Here is a 21,386-nt window from a genome sequence, read left to right on the forward strand (position 1 = left end):
TTTTGTCTGTCACAGAAAAACTTTATCGCGCGCGTCCCTGTTTCAAAAACCGGGATAAAAACTATCCTATGTTCTTTCCCGGGACTCAAACTATCTCTATGCCAAATTTCATCAAAATCGGTTGCGAGGTTTAAGCGGGAAAGCGTAACAGACAGACAGACAGAGTTACTTTCGCATTTATAATATTAGTTGGGATTAGTTGGGATGAAATAATAAAAAAAAGGGTCAAAGGTCTATACGGGTCATTCCACAAAAATATGTCAACTCTTAGTCCGCGCCACATTTCACAAGAAATATTTGTTAATATTTTATTCCAAAATTGTTAAATAACAGCTCGCAATGGTGTTTTANTTGAAGCAGCTAGCTAAGGTTAAAGAGATCGACCTACCTGCGACTAGGGCGCCAAGTCGACGCTTCTAACTACAGCAAGGCTACGGTGTACTGCTGGGCTACTCTAGAGAGGAAGGAACACAAATAAATAACACAGTTTTATTGCTTCTTTAGCTCTAAAGAGATACTACATGACAACTGAACAGGTGTACTGCTGGGCTACTCTAGAGAGGGGAGAACACAAATAACACAGTTTTAGCCTGGGCGCAGACCACCGATTTTTAGTAGGGCGATAGTTGGATCAGGCTGCCATGTTGATCAGTATCGAGATGTAATGAAAGTGCGCACATTACATCGAACTGGTATCTGCCGATTCTTCATATAAATTAGAATCGTTCCCAACTATCGGCCAACTAAAAGTCGGTGGTCTGCACCTGAGCTTTATTGCTAAAGTGATTCTACCTGACAACAGTTTCCTATGGTCTACTGCTGGGCTTACTGTCTAATAATAATAATAATAATAAATCATTTATTTGCTCAGAAACATGGTAACAAAATGGTCGATAGAAAATCTAGAAAGGAAAGAACATAAATAATACAATTTCTCAGCATAAAAATGATTCTACCTGACAACGTGTACTCACGGTCTGCAGCGAGGTGTCGAGGCGCAGCGGCAGCTGGCGCTCGGGCCGCGTGGGCAGCGCGAAGTAGCGGCCCAGCAGCGGCTCGCGCGCGGGCTCGCCGAACGTCTTGGCGCGCAGCTCGGGCTCCGTGATGTCGCGCAGCTTGTCCACCTCCACCTGCCCCGGCACGTAGCGCGACACCCAGCCGCCGCGCCACACCTGCACCACAGAATAAGTAATAGTACAGGTACAGAAGGATTACTCCGCACGAAGATTTAAATAAATGCGAGTCTTGCTACGACGCGATACAGTGGAATTCAGCTCGCACAGCACTACGTACCTACAATTTTATTCACCTACAAGTTTTGTCTCTTTCTATCGCGTGCCTCTGAACTCTTCTTACGCTGTTAGGGTTGCTGTCTAGTGAAAAAATAATTAATCTACTTATTTGTAATGAGGTACGTACCTATGTAGGTAAGTAAAAATAACATTTCAAATATACCTAATTAGGATTAAAAAAACTTGTTCTATTACAATGTCTTCATTCATACCTATTTTAACATAAGACAGATAAATTAAACATACTATTACAGAAAAAAAAAGAATCCTATACTATCCTAAGAATTTTATTATTGATTACCTACATGGCCAACATACCTTTCAGCATCTTTGGGAAGCGAAAAAAAAAGATAAATCCGGTAATTTCTTTTCGAATTTAAACACCCGAACGCCGCACAATATTTCTTTCTCTTTATGTCCATTTTTAAATAATACTTCGATCATAGAATTATAATCATANCTGAAGCAGCTAGCTAAGGTTAAAGAGGTCGACCTACCTGCGAATAGGGCGCCAAGTCGACGCTTCTAACTACAGCAAGGCTACGGTGTACTGCTGGGCTACTCTAGAGAGGAAAGGACACAAATAATACAGTTTTATTGCTTAGCTCTAAAGTGATTCTACATGACAACAGGTGTACTGCTGGGCTAAGTGAGCTGCCACACTGGGGGATTGCAAGCATTCTCAAAAGCGTGACGTCGCTTCTGCGCAACGTTTCTGTTGGAAAGTATGTATANCCTGACGGGCGCGCGCGTGACACTCGACTGATATAATACCCGCCGGCGGGGCGCTTCGCTGTAGGTAATTATCGGATGTACCGCGCGGAGTGAGCCAGGCCTGCCTGCACCACATATGAATATTCTAGTCCAGGGTTTCCCAAACTATGGGTCACGAGCGAACATTGAGTGGGCCCTGCCTGTAGATCAACACACCACCCTACCGATCCAACCGCTGGGCAGCGGGCGAAATTTTCTATAGGTACCCGAGTTAGGGAACTTGTATTAGATGAGTCGTAGCGTAGCCCAGACAACTTTGGGAACCATTGTTCTAGACAACAGTTAACGGTAGAAACAGGCCCATTAAATTAATGATTAAAAATACTATGTCAGAATAACGTACTGCCTGATTATGTCACGTCGAAATTAAATGGTGTCGGAGTAACCTAATATCGAAGAAACGTTTGCCTAAGTTCACTTGTTATCATCATCATTTCAACGACAGGACGTCCACTCATAAGCGCTCCTGCACACGACGCCGCCGCCGCGCCCCTACACTGTACATACGCGCTGAGTAAAACCGCCGCCGTCGTGTGCAGGAGCGCTAAATACTTATAAAGACTAACCAGCCATTTGGAAATCATTCAGGGACGCCTATGTACGGTCTACGTACATTGCACAAACGCGGCGCCTCGGCGCGCCGTCAGCATTTTCGCGCGCATTGGCCTACTTTTTCATTTTAACCATAATTTTAGTTTTATATTCAGTACACGTCGAATCACTATACCAATCGCGCGTGCTCATTACCATTCGACCATTTTAGCGTAATATTAATTATTCGCAATATACTTAGTTATATTTTCTACCAGTGACTTTCATTCATCTAAGTATCTACCATCTTCTTTAAATGAGCGGACAGTAACCGAACAGCCTATGTTCAGCGATGAACGTCATGTAGCAAAAAGATAGTTCTCTAAATTGTTCACGGCTCCTTTCACACTGACAACTGACCTTGAAGGTGGTGAAGCTGGCGACCTTCTTGACGTCGGGCGGGAAGCGCGTGGCCTCCAGCGACCAGGGCGCGAAGCTGCCCAGCGTCTGCAGGTACTCGCCCGACAGCTTCCACACGCGCACGCTGTAGTCGGAGCTGCCGCTGCAGGGCAAACCAAAGCGTATATACAGGGTGTACCAGAATGGGTGAATCAAACTGCTAGGGGAGGTAGCTCTACTAATGTACTATCCCTAAAAAATATGAAAAAAAAATTGAGTTTGGATTTTTTTTTTAATAAAGTGCTCTAAACTCGAAATCTAGTCATTATTTTCAAAATATTGTTTACAGATAAACTAAGCGATCATGTACAGTTAATATTAGTAAGAAAAAACTACAAATAAACTCCAAACGCAGCAATTATAGCCAGATACTTAGGCAAAGCTGATTTAATTTTCACTTTTTCAAAATATTTTTATTCTGTGTCCTTTTATGTGCTTTATTTTTTTTTCATATTTTTTAGGGATAGTAGGTACATTAGTAGAGCTACAGCCCCTATCAGTTTGATTCACCCATTCTGGGACACCCTGTATATTATAGGCCTATCCAGTCCCCTCTTTCCTGGGCGCGTGTCCAGAGTCCCCATCTGATCTCAAGAAAGTACTTTTTCAGAATAAAAAAACCCCCCTTGATCCATAATTGCCTTCCAGGGCTTCTAGTTGGTTAAAGACGGACCTGGGTCCATTGTGGACAGGTCAAGTTATTTTTGGCTTTTTTTGTTATACTTGGGCTAGGAAAATTTCCTATATCTAAGTCCATTTCCGTTCCTAATATAGCCTGTCCATTCAACAAAAATGTGAAGTGACTTATTGGCTTTTTTTAGCGGGCGCGGCTGGTCGCGCACTGATGTGTGTCCCACTAGACTACCTGAGCACGAGCTTGAGCTCGTCGATGTAGGCCATGGTGGTGATGCAGCGCAGGTGCGCGCGGTAGCTGTTGAGGAGCAGCGGGCGCGGCTGGTCGCGCACGCAGCGCTTGGCGCGGCCCTCCACGCGGTCGCGCCACAGGAACGGGAACTCCAGGCGCAGGCGCGGCATGCTGATGTGCACCTGTGAGCGACAATTTATTTAATCACTCGAATCGTTCGTTTCAGCCGAAAGACGTCCACTGCTGGACAAAGGCCTCCCCCAAGGATTTCCACGAAGACCGATCCTGCGCCGCTCGCATCCAGGCACCTCCCGCGACCTTCACCAGATCGTAGTCTTCCGGCTCGTGGTCGCCACTCAAGAACTTTCCTGCCGCACTTGAACATAAGCTAGGTATCAAAATGGAATACTCTGTATTCACGAAAACAAACTCAACAGGTAAAAAATGTTTTTGCTAGGGTAACGTTACCCTGGTAGAATTTTATTTCTTGAATACTGCGTTAACCTGGATGAAGGCTGAATTATTAGATTTCTAAAAGGAGATCAATGCCAGATTTAACCCATAAATAAATAAGCAATTGCTTAGGGCACCAGGTCTTGGGGAATGGAGAATGAAAGAGATAAAATTTTGCTGGGGTAACGCTCACCACAAAACAGTAATTTGTAGAATGAAAACATCTCACTCACCTTCTCAGTCGTGAGATAGTTGGTCATGAGCCAGACCTTGATGTAGCCGACCGTGGTGCCGGTGAAGAGGTAGTGGTTGTCGACGTCGGTGGCGAAGGACGACACGTAGTCGCCGGCCGTGTGGATGCCCTGGAACGAGCCCTGGTAGCCGCCCGCCGGGTGGTCCGACCAGCACTGCACCTGCCCGTTCTCCAGGGACAACATCAGGGACGCTACGTGGAAATAAACAAGTTTAGAAGTGTTCTTTCAGTGAAAATGGCACTCATTTACTCTTTAACATCTAATGGGAAACTAAATTATTAAGTGCAAGAATCTTGCATTTCTTAGTGCCCCTACACTAAAGGCTAACTTTCTACTGTCATTGTGGCTATCGATGGTCTACAGTTCAGACTCTAAGGTACTACTTATTTACTACACATTTTATTACAAGCAACATAGACAAAGCACAGATCACAGAGACAAAGTAAAAAAATCTTAGAAACGGTTCAATCGGCTCCAAAGTGGCGACTAACCGACGTGCATGCTGAAGGGGCGCGTCTCGAGGAAGATCATGGCGTGCACGGCCAGCTGGCGCATGTTCTGCGCGCGCGCCGGCATCGACACCGTCGACACGCGCCGCGCGCGCGCCTTCTGCATCGCCGACGTCGAGTCGATGATCGACTCGCGCGGCGCACCCATGCTGTGAAGTCAAGCCTGATCTTGTTTGATCATCTTTCGGCGCCCCTTTGGTAAAAACTTCCACATCCTACCATCTATTTAGAACCGTTATAAAAGGCTAGCAAATATCACGTACCTCGGGCGTCTCATAGACGAGCGGCGGCGGTCACCGCTACCAGCCTGCGGTGAGGAGGCGCGCGCGGCGTCTCGCTTGCTGTAGTGCATCTTGATGCGCAGCATCGGGTCCGTGCACGAAAAGCGCCTGTAGATATTCAAGATTTACATTATACCAAAGGCCTTTTTTATGTTATTTGGGTAGGTCTGTGTGCAGCAGTGGACGTCCTTTGGCGCTGTGGCTGAAATGATGATGATAATAATACCATATTTGAAAAAAAATGTTAGTTAACCACCAATGTTACTACGTCTACTACGCAATGCAGTTATTGTCCGTCACCCACCGTACTCTACCCATGTTTTACTACTCGTACTTTTACTTGTTTATTTAGCGGCAATACACGCTCGAGTTGGATGCAGAGCGTCAAAAACACACTGTTTAAAAAAATCAGCATTCACTTGCGGGGGAGCTGACCTGTAGGGCTGTCCGGTCTCCAGCTTCCACAGCATGAGCTCGGAGTTGTAGCTGGCGGTGGCGAGCGCGAGCGGGTTGCGCGCGGCGGCGGCCAGCACGTCGTCGGTGTGGCGCGTCTCCCAGCTCTTGCCGCTCGTGGCCGTGCCCGTGTCCTCGAACTCCGTCACGTGCCGGTTCCAGCCCACCGCGAGGATTCTACCAAATTCACAATAAGCAGGCGGACGATAACTGGACAATTAAGTAAAAACGTGACATTTCTTACCTCCCTTCGACCCAGAAGCAGTTGGTCACCTCACACATGTGTTCAATTGACATATTTCTCAGACACAGTCCAGTGTTAAAGTTCCACACCTGGAAAAAATAAAGTGTCTCAGTACAAGATCAGGTAGACACCAGATAACAAAAGCAAGAGAACAAGGCTTAGTGTGAGTTTACATCAAACGTCTATGATAACGCCCGTATTCACAAACGATGCTTGCTTAAGTGAAGCAGGAAATCGAACGCACAGCGTTGAATAGAGCTCTGTGATTGGTTCGTGTGTCACTCTGTGTGTCCACGCGCACTGTGAGACCTCATAGTAATGTTTGTGAATACGGGCGTTAATGTCATTTTGTCAGTCAAGACGTTTGATGTAAACTCGCACTAAGCCCCCAGACCTTGAGCGTGCCGTTCCGGGCGCCGGTGACGAGCAGCTGGTAGCCGGGGTCGAAGCAGGCGGCCGTGATCTCCACCGGGATGAGCTCGCCGTGCAGCAGCCGCGTGTGCGCGTCGCGGACCATGGCGTTGCGCTTGCCTGCAACACATACATTGCTACTTGTAAGTAGGTACTGGTAAACCTTATAAAATTAACGTTACCCGAGCAGAATTTGTTCTTAAATACTACAAAGAATTGGTGTAAAGCTTTATAACAGATAGTTAATAAGTTAAATAACGCTGTGTTTTCCGAATAAAGTAAAATAAAATAAACGTTACCCTAGCAGAATTTGTTTTTCTTAAATACTACAAAGGCGGATGAAGACTCAAATTTAAAAAAATTTGGACACTACACCCGAATACCCGTTACAGTTTTATTTTATACTAGCTGACCCGGCGAACTTCGTACCGCCTTAGCGTAGAGATTTTCTTAATATTTTTTTCCGTAAGAACCATCCTTGGACTTCCACAAACATTTAAAAAAAAGAATTATCGAAATCGGTTCAGCCGTTCACACGTGATGCCGTGACAACGCGAAACGGGTTTCATTTTTATATATATAGATGCATTATTTAATTCTTGAAAGGACATTTATTATTTTGCAAGTAACCCCGAAAAGTTGAATTGAAAAAAAGAAAAACATTTGAATTGAAAAAAAAGAAAGAAAGGACATCACAAAAGAGGTATTAAAAAAAAACAAAAAAGACAACACAAAACATACCTACAATGGGGATGTTGCCTGGGCCAAAAAGCANTGACAACTTATTTAATCACTAATACAAGCTAGGCATCAAAATGGAATACTCTGTATTCACGAAAACAAACTCAACAGGTAAAAAATGTTTTTACTAGGTTAACGTTACCCTGGCAGAATTTTGTTTCTTGAATACTGCGTTAACAACTGGATGAAGGCTGAATTATCAGATTTCTAAAAGGAATCAATGCCAGATTTAACCCATAAATAAATAAGCAATTGCTTAGGGCACCAGGTCTTGGGGAATGGAGAATGAAGGAGATAAAATTTTGCTGGGGTAACGCTCACCACAAAACAGTAATTTGTATTTATTTATTTATTTTATTTTATTCGGATAACCAACAGCAATACAATACAAATAATGGGACCTTAAATTATGTATCTGCTTAACCATTTATAGGTAGAATGAAAACATCTCACTCACCTTCTCAGTCGTGAGATAGTTGGTCATGAGCCAGACCTTGATGTAGCCGACCGTGGTGCCGGTGAAGAGGTAGTGGTTGTCGGCGTCGGTGGCGAAGGACGACACGTAGTCGCCGGCCGTGTGGATGCCCTGGAACGAGCCCTGGTAGCCGCCCGCCGGGTGGTCCGACCAGCACTGCACCTGCCCGTTCTCCAGGGACAACATCAGGGACGCTACGTGGAAAACAAACAAGGTTTTAGAAATATTATTCTTACATTCGCACTCATAATCATTTACTCTTTAGTTTCCAGTGGGATAACAAGAAAGAATAAGAAACGTAAATTCATAAAATTCGAATTTTATGAATTTTAATTTTTATTTTTAATAAGAAACGACTTATTAAACATGAGTCTCACACTCACACTTAGTCTATGCTATTATGGTGAGTGGTAATCGAGGGTCCAATAGTCTAGGTAAGTAGGTAATACATACACAAACTATAGATCGTTTCATCCACGAAGACACGCGCCACCAATTTTTGGTCGAGGGAAGCGCGGGGTGCGGCCGGTGCGGGGAGTTTGATCCGAGCAATCCCAGCGTCATTATTGTAGTATGCGTGTGCAGTGTGCACTCATGGATAATTTAGCGTGTACCGATAACACTCAAACATTAGCGGAAGAATGGTGGGGAGCGTCTTCGTGGATGAAACAACTAGATGAAGCGCGTCTTAGGCACAATTTGCCAACTCTAAAGAGGTGACTACTAACCGACGTGCATGCTGAAGGGGCGCGTCTCCAGGAAGATCATGGCGTGCACGGCCAGCTGGCGCATGTTCTGCGCGCGCGCCGGCATCGACACCGTCGACACGCGCCGCGCGCGCGCCTTCTGCATCGCCGACGTCGAGTCGATGATCGACTCGCGCGGCGCACCCATGCTGTGAAGTCAAGCCTGAGCTTGTTTGATCATCTTTCGGCGCCCCTTTGGTCAAAACTTCCACATCCTAACATCTATTATGAACCGTTATAAAAGACAAATATCTACGTACCTCGGGCGTCTCATAGAGGAGCGGCGGCGGTCGCCACTGCCGGCCTGCGGCGAGGAAGCTCGCGCGGCATCGCGTTTACTGTAGTGCATCTTGATTCGCAGCATCGGGTCCGTGCACGAGAAGCGCCTGTAGATATTCAAGATTTACATTATACCAAAGGCCTTTTTTATGTTATTTGGGGAGGCCTGTGTGTAAGTGGACGTCCTGTGGCGCTGTGGCTGAAATGATGATGATAATACCATTTCAAAAATGTTAGTTAAACACCAATCTACTACGTCTGCTACGCAATGCAGTTACTGTCCGTCACCCACCCTCCTCTACCCATAGTTAATTTACTATGCATTGTTAGTATTTAGCGGCAATACACAAGCAGTGGATGCAGAGCGCCAGAAGCACAATCATTAAATCTGCATTCACTTGTCAGTGGGTGAGCTGACCTGTAGGGCTGTCCGGTCTCCAGCTTCCACAGCATGAGCTCGGAGTTGTAGCTGGCGGTGGCGAGCGCGAGCGGGTTGCGCGCGGCGGCGGCCAGCACGTCGTCGGTGTGGCGCGTCTCCCAGCTCTTGCCGCTCGTGGCCGTGCCCGTGTCCTCGAACTCCGTCACGTGCCGGTTCCAGCCCACCGCGAGGATTCTACCGAACACAATTAGCTAACCATGACAATAATGGTCAATTACAAGCAAAAACGCAAAGTTTCTTACCTCCCTTCGACCCAGAAACAGTTCGTCACCTCGCACATGTGTTCAATAGACATATTTCTCAGACACAGACCAGTGTTAAAGTTCCACACCTGTAAAAGTAAAGTTATTCAGCATAGGAGCGGCTGCGATCCCAGTTAACAAAGTTAGAGAGCAAACCACGATAGCCATTCGGCTATCCCGTGGCCAACTCGTGATCCGGGGAACACGGGTTCGGTCTCCGCCGCCGCTCGACTATTGTGGTGACACAAGCATATTTAGCTTAGTACAAGGAGCTAACGGGAATATTAGTAATTTGTGCAATAACATAATGCAATAATCTTTAAAAAAAACCTTAAGTGTGCCGTTCCGGGCGCCGGTGACGAGCAGCTGGTAGCCGGGGTCGAAGCAGGCGGCCGTGATCTCCACCGGGATGAGCTCGCCGTGCAGCAGCCGCGTGTGCGCGTCGCGGACCATGGCGTTGCGCTTGCCTGCAACACATACATTGCTACTTGTAAGTAAGTACTGGTAAACGTAATAAAATTAACGTTACCCGAGCAGAATTTGTTCTTAAATACTACAAAGAATTGGTGTAAAGCTTTATAACAGATAGTTAATAAGTTAAATAACGCTGTGTTTTCCGAATAAAGTAAAATAAAATAAACGTTACCCTAGCAGAATTTGTTTTTCTTAATTACCACAAAGCTGGATGAAGACTCAAATTTAAAAAAATTTTGGACACTACACTCGAATACAGTTCCAATTTCTATGCATTATTTAATTCTTGATAGGACATTTATTATTTTGCAAGTCACCCCGAAAAGATGAATTGAAAAAAAAATGAAAGAAACATTTGAATTGAAAAAGAAAGAAAGAAAGGACATCACAAAAGAGGTAATAAAAAAAAACAAAAAAGACTGAGGTAACACATAAAACATACCTACAATGAGGGCTATCGTTTTTATACTTAACAGTTGGCACCCCTGGCGATTGACAGGACCTTACTCTACAGTAGCGCCATCTTGATGAGTGCAAATGCGATAGTCCTCCTACCACTTTAGCGCTCACCAGTTGGTGCCACTGTCTTCGCTACTAGCAAGTGACAGGACCTTACTCTACAGTGGCGCTAACTGGTGAGCACTAAAACGATAGCCCTCATTGAAGAGAAAGTAAACTGAGCAATGTATGCCACCCTGTCACACAGCGATATCCATCGCAATGGGATCCCACTCAGCATATGCCGTGCCCCACAATGAGGAAGGAATTGAAACTACACTCACCAGTGATGGGGTCCCAGTTGATGATAATGCTGTCCATGCCGCAGGTAATGACGACCTTGAACAGCGGGTTGTAGAGGATCTTGGCGACGGCGCGCGCGTGCGTGAACCCGTCGGTGTGCTGCGGGTTGAGCTGCTCGTCCAGCACCAGCACGGCGATGCGGATGGCCGCCAGTTAGAGAGGCAGAACAAGCAACCCCGAAAAGTCAAATTGAAACTACACTCACCAGTGATGGGGTCCCAGTTGATGATAATGCTGTCCATGCCGCAGGTGATGACGACCTTGAACAGCGGGTTGTAGAGGATCTTGGCGACGGCGCGCGCGTGCGTGAAGCCGTCGGTGTGCTGCGGGTTGAGCTGCTCGTCCAGCACCAGCACGGCGATGCGGATGGCCGCCAGTATGTACTCGCGCGTCGCCGCGTTGTACACCGCCGAGATGGGTGTGCGCTCGCCCACTTGCGGCGGGATGTCGATGTACGTCTGGATGGTAAGAAAATCGCGTTAATTAATGTAGTAGCCATAGAAAGAAGAAAAAAAGAATAGAATAGAATAGAAAGTATTTATTTGTCTCAAAACAGGTTTCATTCACAGTTTTTCACAGATACAAAAATCATAAGAGACAAAAAGGTCTATGACTCAGTGATTGCAAGGGACCCACAAACCCTGTTATTCTGCCATAGCCAAGATATACATAGGTAAGTAAATAAATATTAATTTATACTTAAAATTACAATTTCCTAAAATTACAAATTGCTATGTGAACTTATAATTAGCCAGTGCCAGAGAAGCTTAGAAGAAAGAAAATATTTTTATTTAGTCCATAATTTTTACCAAATTTAATTTGAACCAAAATGGCAGCCACTCAGCATGACGTGTTATGCTTTAGGTTAGGACCTAGAGCTGGTATTCTGTGGCAGCCATATTTAGTGGATAGACACTAATATTTAAGTTTTACACAAATTAACAATGCTCTTCAAGTGTGTGTTGCTTGTGTATTTTGTAAAAAAAAACATTAGGCTGTCACCTTTAGTATGCACGAAAGATCAACATGAAAATAAGTGTATATAGCTTAACAAACCGGAAATTGTATATTTTAAATGAGAAGCAAAAATAGTGCGTAAAATCAAGACGGCATAAATCAAAATGTAAACCAGATAATAAACTGAAAAAAAACAAAGGTGCACAGAAAACAATAAAAATTGCAGTATGCATAAATATTATGGGTGCTACAACTTACAAGTGCACAATATGATGTGAGCTGGAAACAAAAAAATAAATATCATGGGTGCTACAACTTACAAGTGCACAATATGGTGTGAGATGGATACAAAAAAATAAATATTATGGATGCTACAACTTACAAGTGCCCAATATGATGTGAGCTGGAAACAAAAAAATAAATATTATGGGTGCTACAACTTACAAGTGCACAATCTAATGTGAGCTGAAAACAAAAAAAAATATGGGTGCTACAACTTATACAACAACTACAACTATGGGGCACAATATTAATATGGTGTGAGATGGAAACAAAAAAATAAATATTATGGATGCTACAACTTACAAGTGCCCAATATGATGTGAGCTGGAAACAAAAAAAAAATATTATGGGTGCTACAACTTACAAGTGCACAATATGATGTGAACTGGAAACAAAAATACTTCAGTATGCATAAATATTATGGGTGTTACAACTTACAAGTGCACAATATGGTGTGAGTCTGAAAAAGGCTCATAGACGAAGTCGATTAAGTGAAAGGGGAAAAACTTCTCAAGTTTGAATACCTCTCAGGAAACAGAAAAATATAATTCTCACCTGCACGCACTGCTGTCCCTGCACGTCCCACACCTTGATGACGCGGTCGCGCGACAGCGAGTAGACGGTCTGTCCGTTGTTCTGCAGCACGACCGAGGTGACGCCGGCGTGGTGGCCGAGCAGCGTGGCGCTGGCGCGCGCCGGCACAGTCAGGGAAAAGCTTCTCAATTGTAAAGAACTCTTAGAAATCACAAAAATATAAACCTCACCTGCACGCACTGCTGTCCCTGCACGTCCCACACCTTGATGACGCGGTCGCGCGACAGCGAGTAGACGGTCTGTCCGTTGTTCTGCAGCACGACCGAGGTGACGCCGGCGTGGTGGCCGAGCAGCGTGGCGCTGGCGCGCGCCGGCACAGTCAGGGAAAAGCTTCTCAATTGTAAAGAACTCTTAGAAATCACAAAAATATAAACCTCACCTGCACGCACTGCTGTCCCTGCACGTCCCACACCTTGATGACGCGGTCGCGCGACAGCGAGTAGACGGTCTGTCCGTTGTTCTGCAGCACGACCGAGGTGACGCCGGCGTGGTGGCCGAGCAGCGTGGCGCTGGCGCGCGCGGGCACGAAGGGGTTCCACACGCGCACGGCGCAGTCCGGCCCTCCCGTCGCTAGCACGTGTGCTTCTTCGTCGAACGCGAAGCATTGGATGCCCTGTAAGGGGACAGTAGAGCAGAGGTCAGGTTATTTTAAGAATACGCTGTATTTTCCGTTGGTAGCACACAATATTGACTACTGTACACATGAACTAGTTTCGTATATTATCCAAGAACAAAAAAGATTAGACACAAAACAGGTTCGACCAAAACAACGCGTGCACGATGGCGATGGCGATCCTACTGATTTCTACTGATGGCCGTCGCCATCGCAATCGCGAGCGCGGGCCGCACGTGTTGGTTTGGCCTAACCTTAACACGTTGGACGCCATGCGGCTCACCGGTGAGTCTCGAACAATACAATTTCCATTGTGTCTAGCGTCTCGGCGTTCAATGACTTCAGTATCTCGGCCAACTAAACATAATACTGTACTTAACCTACAAGGTACCCTAGGCAATTAACGACGACGAAAAGGGAAATGCCTAATTAACTTTACAACGATTATATTTATTTCTTAATGCAGTAAGGGGCCCTCCTAAACTGGGGGAAAACTTGCACCTAAGTAAATAGGTAACTTAATAAAATGCTAGTTACCTTCTCCACCCGGAACATGTTGTAAGTCTTGGAGCCGGCGATGTCGCACATGAGCAGCGAGTCGGGGCAGGTGGCGCACGACACGACGCAGTGCAGCGACGCGTAGAAGCCCACCTGCCGCACCCACTCCGCGTGCACGCGCGCGAACTCCACCAGCTTCATCTCTGGCAGGAGTTGCGGCTAGAAAGTTTGCATCGGAAAACAATCAAACAAAAGAATATGCATCTCCAAAAGCATTACAAAAAGCATTAAAAGTGAAGTTTACAATGGTTCTAACAAAGGGTTTCTCGTATTTTGTTCTCGTCAAGGATGGTTTTTGACTCAGCGGTTCGCATACCGTAGTTGAAACCCTGGTTATAAAGACAAAGCTAATATCTCAAAGTAAAGCAAAAACACTAAGAGGTAAATAAATAGTTTTCAGGACCGGGCATACTTAGTTATTAAAATTTTCTAGCAGTAGAGTCGCATCTCAAACTAAATTTTAAATTAACTTGAAGAATCTGAAGAGCTTGGCAAGCGAAACTTCTTAGTTTCTACCCACCTTAGGCAATTCGATTATTGAAAGGAAGAAAGAAAAAATATTTACTCAAGTTTATTAAAATTTAGGCAAATGTTAGGTACCACATTAGCATTGACTTGTTTGCATAATAAATAAATAAACAGAACAGTCCAAACCTTCCGCTGCAGGTCGACGTGTCGCAGCTGGATGAGCGCGCGGCCGGCCTCGTTGCGGAAGGGCCCGCGCTGGACGGGCGAGAACAGCAGCACGCGAACGTTGCCGCAACACAACAGTAGGTACACACACCTTCCGCTGCAGGTCGACGTGGCGCAGCTGGATGAGCGCGCGGCCGGCCTCGTTGCGGAAGGGCCCGCGCTGGACGGGCGAGAACAGCAGCACGCGAACGTTGCCGCAACACAACAGTAGGTACACACACCTTCCGCTGCAGGTCGACGTGGCGCAGCTGGATGAGCGCGCGGCCGGCCTCGTTGCGGAAGGGCCCGCGCTGCACGGGCGAGAACAGCAGCACGCGAACGTTGCCGCAACACAACAGTAGGTACACACACCTTCCGCTGCAGGTCGACGTGGCGCAGCTGGATGAGCGCGCGGCCGGCCTCGTTGCGGAAGGGCCCGCGCTGCACGGGCGAGAACAGCAGCACGCGCACGTTGCCGCCCACGTCGCCGCAGATCAGCATGCACTTCTCGTTCTCGTCTTGGTGGAAGTGGTAGTACATCGTGCAGATCTGGGGCACAACCAGCCAACAAAGTTATTGGTTGAAAATGAGAATATTTAATAGCAAAAAATAATCCTGCATTAGCATAATATTTGCGACAATAATGCCCGTTTTCACCATCAACCCCTAATTTTTAAGTGACCCCTATGAAAACAAAATTCTTGTTACCATAAATTTGAGATTGATGGATAAGGCGCTCATAACTCATGAAAACACGTTAACGTTATGGCTCGGCGTTGCCTCAAATGTTAATGAGCATATGATAGGTAAGTAAGTGAGGGTTTAGTAGGTAAACTTTGAATTAGTTTTAGCAACAACGTTTATGAGGCAAAAAATCAATCAAATCTTGCAAAAACATAAATCGAAATAAACTTTAATGACAAAATAAAAAAGATAATAATACCAGGTAACAACTCACCATGTACTCCCAGCTGGTGATGACGATCTTGAGCGTGAATGTCTTGGCGGTGCAGTCGTAGAAGCGCAGGTCGCGCTCGGTGGAGCTGGTGACGATGATGTTGACGTCCGGCATGCACACCATGTCCGTCACCCACGTCGTGCGCACCTTGAGGTGAGCTGCTCGCGGGCACAAGTACAACGCAAGTGTCATGCGTGCAGCGTGTGGTTAAATAATGGAGGAACGAATTAAAAATATTATGGGTTCGAAACTTATTACAATAGGCTTGTATCCACAGTGAATAAATCTGCAGTATAAGATTGTATAACTATTAAGTCGTATAATTAATGAAAAACGAAACTACATAAAATAATAATTGAAGATTATTTATATTTTTAGCAAATAAATTCGGAAAAAATGGCACATAAGTCACACTGTTGCAATATGAGCTAAGTTACACACGAAATAGGTGTACGTTACCCCAGCAAAATGTTACCTAGTTGCTGTGAAAAATGAAATAAGCCCTAGTTGGTTTAAATACGCCCACAATTTTTATTCGACGCAACAGGTTTTTATTGCTGCAGTAACGTTACCCGAGCAAAAAAAGTTTTTCTTAAATACAGCTGCTTTCGGTCGCATATACATACACAACACTAATTATTTTCACTATCAAATTCTTAAAAAAAAAAAGAGAAACCTTTTGCTGGGGTAACGCACACAAATATGAAGAAGAAAATTCTTACGACTGGACGAAAAAGCAGTCCTCAACAAGGTCATGTCGAGGGACCACCAGTTGATCATGCCGTCGCGACTCGCCGTTATGTACGTGCCCTGCATAGGGTCCGTCCTTCTGTCCTACACGTAGTACAGGGAGAAATCGAAACCAAAACGCAATTACTTGAATAAGTTAAGAAAAAAAGTGAAAAACGATATAAAGTGCCTATAAAATTTGAAGGTTGCCCTCGATTTCCCTAGGATCCCATCATCAGACCTTGATTTGGTGACAAATGGGACCACCTCCGGAATATGTACTGTAGGTACACATTAATCTGAGTAATAAATTAACTCCATGAATGAACAGAGCGTATTAAGTAGCGTCCTGCGTTCCCACATCATTGCCCAATACAATCAACAATAGAAAACAATAGTTATACTGTTCCTTGTATGTGTCGGCGGCTGAGCCCGCCTGTTTTATTTTAGTCGCAAATACACCTTTAAAGAAATCACATGTTTTACTGTTCCAACCTTCTGACGTACGTTTTGTGGACTTAACAATAATATACCTGAATATAACGTATATTAATATAATTACGTACATCGGGTATATAAAAATAACGTACATTGGTGACCCCGACGTGATCATTAGGTATACAGTGTATAAATACGTACATTGGTGAGCCCGACGTGATCATTACCTATACAGTGTATGAATACGCCCGACGTGATCATTACGTATACAGTGTATCAATACGCCCGACGTGATCATTAGGTATACAGTGTATAAATACGTACATGTACCTACCCTATCGAACAAAAAAAAAATTTGGAAAGTTTTGCGGTAACATACAATAAAAGACACTAATTGAGAACCTCCTCCTTTTTTGCAGTCGGTTAAAAATAGCAATAAAATTGCAAATGGGTAGGTACCCATAATACACCGATAAAAAATTATGAGAGTAGGTCCGCAACTTGTAGAAACCGTTAAAAAAATTTACACGAAAAATAGCAATACCTACCCATAATACACCGATAAAAAAATTATGAGGGTAGGTCCGCTAAACTTGTTGAAACCGTTAAAAAAATGTACACTAAAATATAGCGGCACTATTAGAACATGAAGAGAAAACCAGACGTAGCCCATGCCTAGTCACTCCAGTAACGGTAAATGATGATCGTACCTTGGACACGTCGGGGCAGAAGCAGATCCTGGAGATGGGGTGTCGGTGCTGCGAGCGCATGACGGTGGGCAGCCCCATGATGGGCGCCTGCAGCGACGCGCGCTGGTTCTCGGGGTCGTTCGCGAAGTAGCCCAGCAGCAGGTGCGACACCAGCTCGTCCCAGTCGATCTCGCCGTTACGGTTCGTGTTGATCTAACGGACGTTAGGTAAAAAAAAATGCGGGTATCACACCTACTTGTGCTTCGGCCAAACCAACGTGTGCAGCTCGCGGTAATGGCAACAGGGCGCGTTGATGGGAACTCATATCGCTACAAATTCATACACGACATCTGATCACCATCGCCATCACGCACGCAGGCTGCACGCGTCGGTTTGACCGAACCTTTAGCCTACCGTACACTTGCCTATCACACCCACTTTTATAGTCATTCAAAAGAGGGTAGTTAGTTTCAAAGTTTAAAAAAATCAGTATGTTGCGTATGAATTCTTTAATAAATCTATCCAATAATTGGAATTACACACCATTATTTAATGTAAACGGGTTAAAACTCCAAAAAATGCAGTTATGAAATGAAAACGCGAACCGTTAGAACACGAAAAAATGTGAGGGTAGCTTCAACTGACCTTCATAAAAAGTATTTTGAACTCGTCGTCGTCGTACTCCACGTTGAGCAGCTGCCTCAGCAGCGTGCGGAACTCGTTGGGCAGCAGCACGTTGCGGTAGGCGGCCTGGAACGCCTCCTTGATCTTCACCATGTCGGGCATGGTGCAGCGCTCGTGCAGCGGGGGATTCCGCCAACGTGACCGCGTCTGTGGCGCTGTGCTGCCCTCCGACTTGGAGGAGAGCGACATTAGTGACTTGATATCGCTGTCGTTTGCCATATTGCCGGTACTTCGATTATGGTAAAATAAAATTTAAACTAAATCCGTTGTAACGTCCGCGCGGCGTCAAAGAGAATGGCGCCGAAAATGGCGGGCGGCCAGACGGAAATGAAGTTTACTTTTCTATCATGTAGGCCAAGGAATTTATGAATATAATGCGGCTAATTTACTATCGTATCACAATCGAATCGGAATAATTCCATTTAATTCCCTGAAAAAAAAAAATATAGGACACGCTTACTTCCGCTATATGAAGCGATTATTGATTATTTTTGTAACTTTTCTAAAAGTATGTTCGCGACGCGAGTGATGGTTTTGTTACTTTTTTATCAGAAATACGTATCAATACGAGGCAGTGCTTTATCTTTTTCCATTGCTTCATAATCAAGTACATACAGTAAAAAAAAAAATATGCTGTCATTACTGTCAGTCAACTGCTCTAACCTCACTTCTCACTTTCTGTTTCATAACAAGTTATTTCGAAAAAACTCGATTTTAACAAATCATAATGTTCATAACAGCGCGGTTGCTGGCGAACAGGCACCCACCGTTCATAGCGCGCACGGTGTTCGTACAAAATAATAACGTCGATGATGCCTGCAGGCTCATAAACAGAATCCTAGGAAAAGAGGGCATTTTGGAACAGTTCAGGCTGACCAGATACTATGAAAAGCCCTTCCAGGTAATGTAGCCCTCCAAATCAATTAAGTTCAATTTGTAAAATAAGTCAAATTCAATATTTTCTAAATCTGCAAAAACAGTGATACAAAAACCATAACCAGAAATATTTTTTTACAAAGATGCACTTCGTTTATTTCAGACGAGACGGCGAATAAATCACGAAAGGTGCAAAGCTATTTACAATGAAGATATGGAGAGAAAAATCAAATTTGTTCTCCGCAAAAACAGACATGAGCCGTTCCCAGGATGCTATTGACTTACCATAAATAGTTTAGGTAGAGATTAAAGTTGTACAAAACGAATGGTATAATTAATATAAAGTTGTAATTCTATTGTGTTGACTTTATTACACTCCTTCATTAAATTAACCTTTTCAACGCCAATGAAGATGATGGATACATGTGTACATCAGGTTGACCACCAACAACTGACTAATCCACCTTAAAAATGATGTCAGAATAGGCTAATTGAGTACAATGATTATATTGATATCATAATTTATCAAGTGTGACATCAGAGTGATGGATTTTGTATTTGACGTGGTGCTGAAAAGGTTAATCCTAAATCGTAACAGTACTTGCTTTCCTTTTGAACTTGATTAACTGCATTTTTGTACACATTTCTATAAATGGTGCCATTGCATTAAATATACTATGTACTACTTGAAAAATGTAGTTCTTTTAGAGATTTACAAGATAATAAATAATCTGTACCAATATTGCATTTGTATTGCAGTTGTTCACAAAAGCCTCAAGTGAATAGTGCACCTGAATCCTGAATCAGTGATAGAATTTTATTGGAAGTCCTGTTCACAATCTTTAAATTTTTTGGTATTGCATCAAATAAAATATTGTACATAGTTTACATTTTTAAAATTATCGGAGCGGCAATGAAATATGTTTTTCATCATTATAAAATATTTTACTTTGCTCTTACAATATAATATAAATTATTAACAATATTTACAAAAGTATGTAAAGCTTGTATTGTCGCAACATTCACGGTGGCGTTTATAAAAGTATAACAAAGCTATGCTTAAGGGTAGGTGGTAGAGTATTTGGCACAGGACAGGGTCGCGCGGGCGGCGCGGCGCGCGGCGTCACGTGCGAGGGCAGGCGTCGCGGCGCGCGGTGTAGAACAGGTGCCGGTAGCAGCGCCGGCACGTCTTGATGCCGCAGCGGTAGCTCAGCCCGCCCTGGGGCTTGCCTTTGCAGTATTTTAACCCACACGGGTACCAGTTAACGCACACCTGCAACATAAAATTTGGGACAAGTTCTGAATGGGAATGTCTGGGATAAAAACAATGAGGGCTATCGTTTTTATACTTAAGAGTTGGCACCCTTGGCGATTGACAGGACCTTACTCTACAGTGGCGCCATCTTGATGAGTGCAAATGCGATAGTTCTTCTACCACTTTTGCGCTCACCAGTTGGTGCCACTGTCTTCGCTACTAGCAAGTGACAGGACCTTACTCTACAGTGGCGCCAACTGGAGAGCGCTAAAACGATAGCCCCCGTTAATTTTACCAGGGTGTATGTGGGCCACACACATTGCGGTAACATTCCGGCGACAGCTGAATGAACATTGCGACTATGCAAAAACGCCCCGAAGTATTGACTTGACAACACATATCACAACAGCACGAATCTTCGGGCCATCGCGATGTGGGTTTAGAGATGTGGATAAAGTGTAATAGTTTTCCAGCCCAACCTCCAGATGGCAGATGCACTCGTCAGCAGGCTGCGCGGCGCCGGCGCAGGCGGGCACGCCCCGCGCGCCCCCCGCCTCGCCCTCCGCAGACAGCGCGCGCTCCGGGAACGGAGACACCAGCGACGCCAGCGACTGCTGCTCCGAGCCTGGCATTGAGTGATCAATCATTAACAAAAACCGTACTTTCGTAGGCCAGTTTAGTTTATTTCTTAGAAATTATTTTATATTAACAACATTTTTTGTTACTTGCTTTCTTTTACGCAAGCCAAAGATGAATAATGTTGGAAGTCAGTGGCTATCAGATCTATCTACCATATCCACTCTATCTTGAAGACAGGCCTTCGTTACATTTTTACAATTCGGCGCAACCACGACTGGCTCCCCGCTATCCACGCTAATTTTTGTCAGTGGGTGCGTGCGCGCCGCATACATATTGGCACGCTGACATACAAACCGCGCCCGTGCGTTTCTATGAAGATGACCTACTCATTTGTATTTACTCTGGTTACACTCTTGACAGAGTGGTCGTGGTCGTCAGGGGTGTGGATTGTTGTGGGCGTATGTTGCTCGCATCTCGCATACGATGTCTTACTATCTTTGTTGTTGGTTGGTAGTAGTTGGTCTGTTGCTAGTTAGCTTATATTCATGCAGGGAACCGCCTACAAAATTATTTGAAAAAATGCTATGTTGATGTGTACACACGTCCTTGTGTGCGATCGTGTATAGTCTGGTCTGTGAGCATGTAGAATTTTGTCCAATGACCCCAAGCTACCCATCCTTATCGCTCGCGAGTAATTATGTTGCTGTCGCGCTTGCACACTCACTGCGGACGCCCGTCGCACAGTCGCGACGGCAATATAATTACGCGCGAGCGATAAG

The 21,386-nt window shown here is 44.8% G+C and overlaps 3 protein-coding genes across 4 annotated transcripts in view; 1 reads left to right on the top strand and 2 right to left on the bottom strand.

The window, feature by feature from the left end:
- Nucleotides 1-421: 421 nt before the first annotated feature.
- On the bottom strand, nt 422-18,173 carry LOC114359284 (WD repeat-containing protein WDY). Its single transcript, XM_028313604.1, has 17 exons — nt 17,859-18,173; nt 17,235-17,426; nt 16,080-16,191; nt 15,358-15,515; nt 14,772-14,948; nt 13,707-13,886; nt 12,936-13,169; nt 10,929-11,181; nt 9,779-9,915; nt 9,449-9,537; nt 9,186-9,380; nt 8,749-8,874; nt 8,471-8,637; nt 4,608-4,819; nt 3,922-4,103; nt 3,018-3,159; nt 422-1,172 (listed from the first exon to the last, which is right to left on the bottom strand). Exons 1-17 carry the CDS (start codon nt 18,114-18,116, stop codon nt 936-938), a joined length of 3,051 nt encoding a protein of 1,016 aa, XP_028169405.1. The 5' UTR covers nt 18,117-18,173; the 3' UTR covers nt 422-935.
- A 378-nt stretch (nt 18,174-18,551) lies between these two features.
- On the top strand, nt 18,552-19,129 carry mRpS21 (mitochondrial ribosomal protein S21). The gene is made up of 2 exons (XM_028314203.1): nt 18,552-18,798; nt 18,937-19,129. The coding sequence occupies exons 1-2, from the start codon at nt 18,625-18,627 to the stop codon at nt 19,051-19,053; spliced, it is 291 nt and encodes a 96-aa protein (XP_028170004.1). The 5' UTR covers nt 18,552-18,624; the 3' UTR covers nt 19,054-19,129.
- Nucleotides 19,130-19,698: 569 nt separating this feature from the next.
- The window catches only part of oaf (BRICHOS-like domain-containing protein out at first), a 59,128-nt gene continuing 57,440 nt past the window's right edge, over nt 19,699-21,386 (bottom strand). For both annotated transcript variants that reach the window (XM_028314172.1, XM_028314164.1), the window contains exons 5-6: nt 20,508-20,653; nt 19,699-20,046 (exon numbers count right to left, since the gene is read on the bottom strand). In XM_028314172.1, coding sequence (XP_028169973.1) covers nt 19,897-20,046; nt 20,508-20,653 — 296 coding nt within the window. In that variant the 3' untranslated portion in view covers nt 19,699-19,896. The remainder of the gene's footprint in view (nt 20,047-20,507; nt 20,654-21,386) is intronic.

Source organism: Ostrinia furnacalis, unplaced genomic scaffold (assembly GCF_004193835.3).
Source record: "Ostrinia furnacalis isolate ACB-3 unplaced genomic scaffold, ASM419383v2 OfSCF0319, whole genome shotgun sequence".
NCBI lineage: Eukaryota > Metazoa > Arthropoda > Insecta > Lepidoptera > Crambidae > Ostrinia > Ostrinia furnacalis.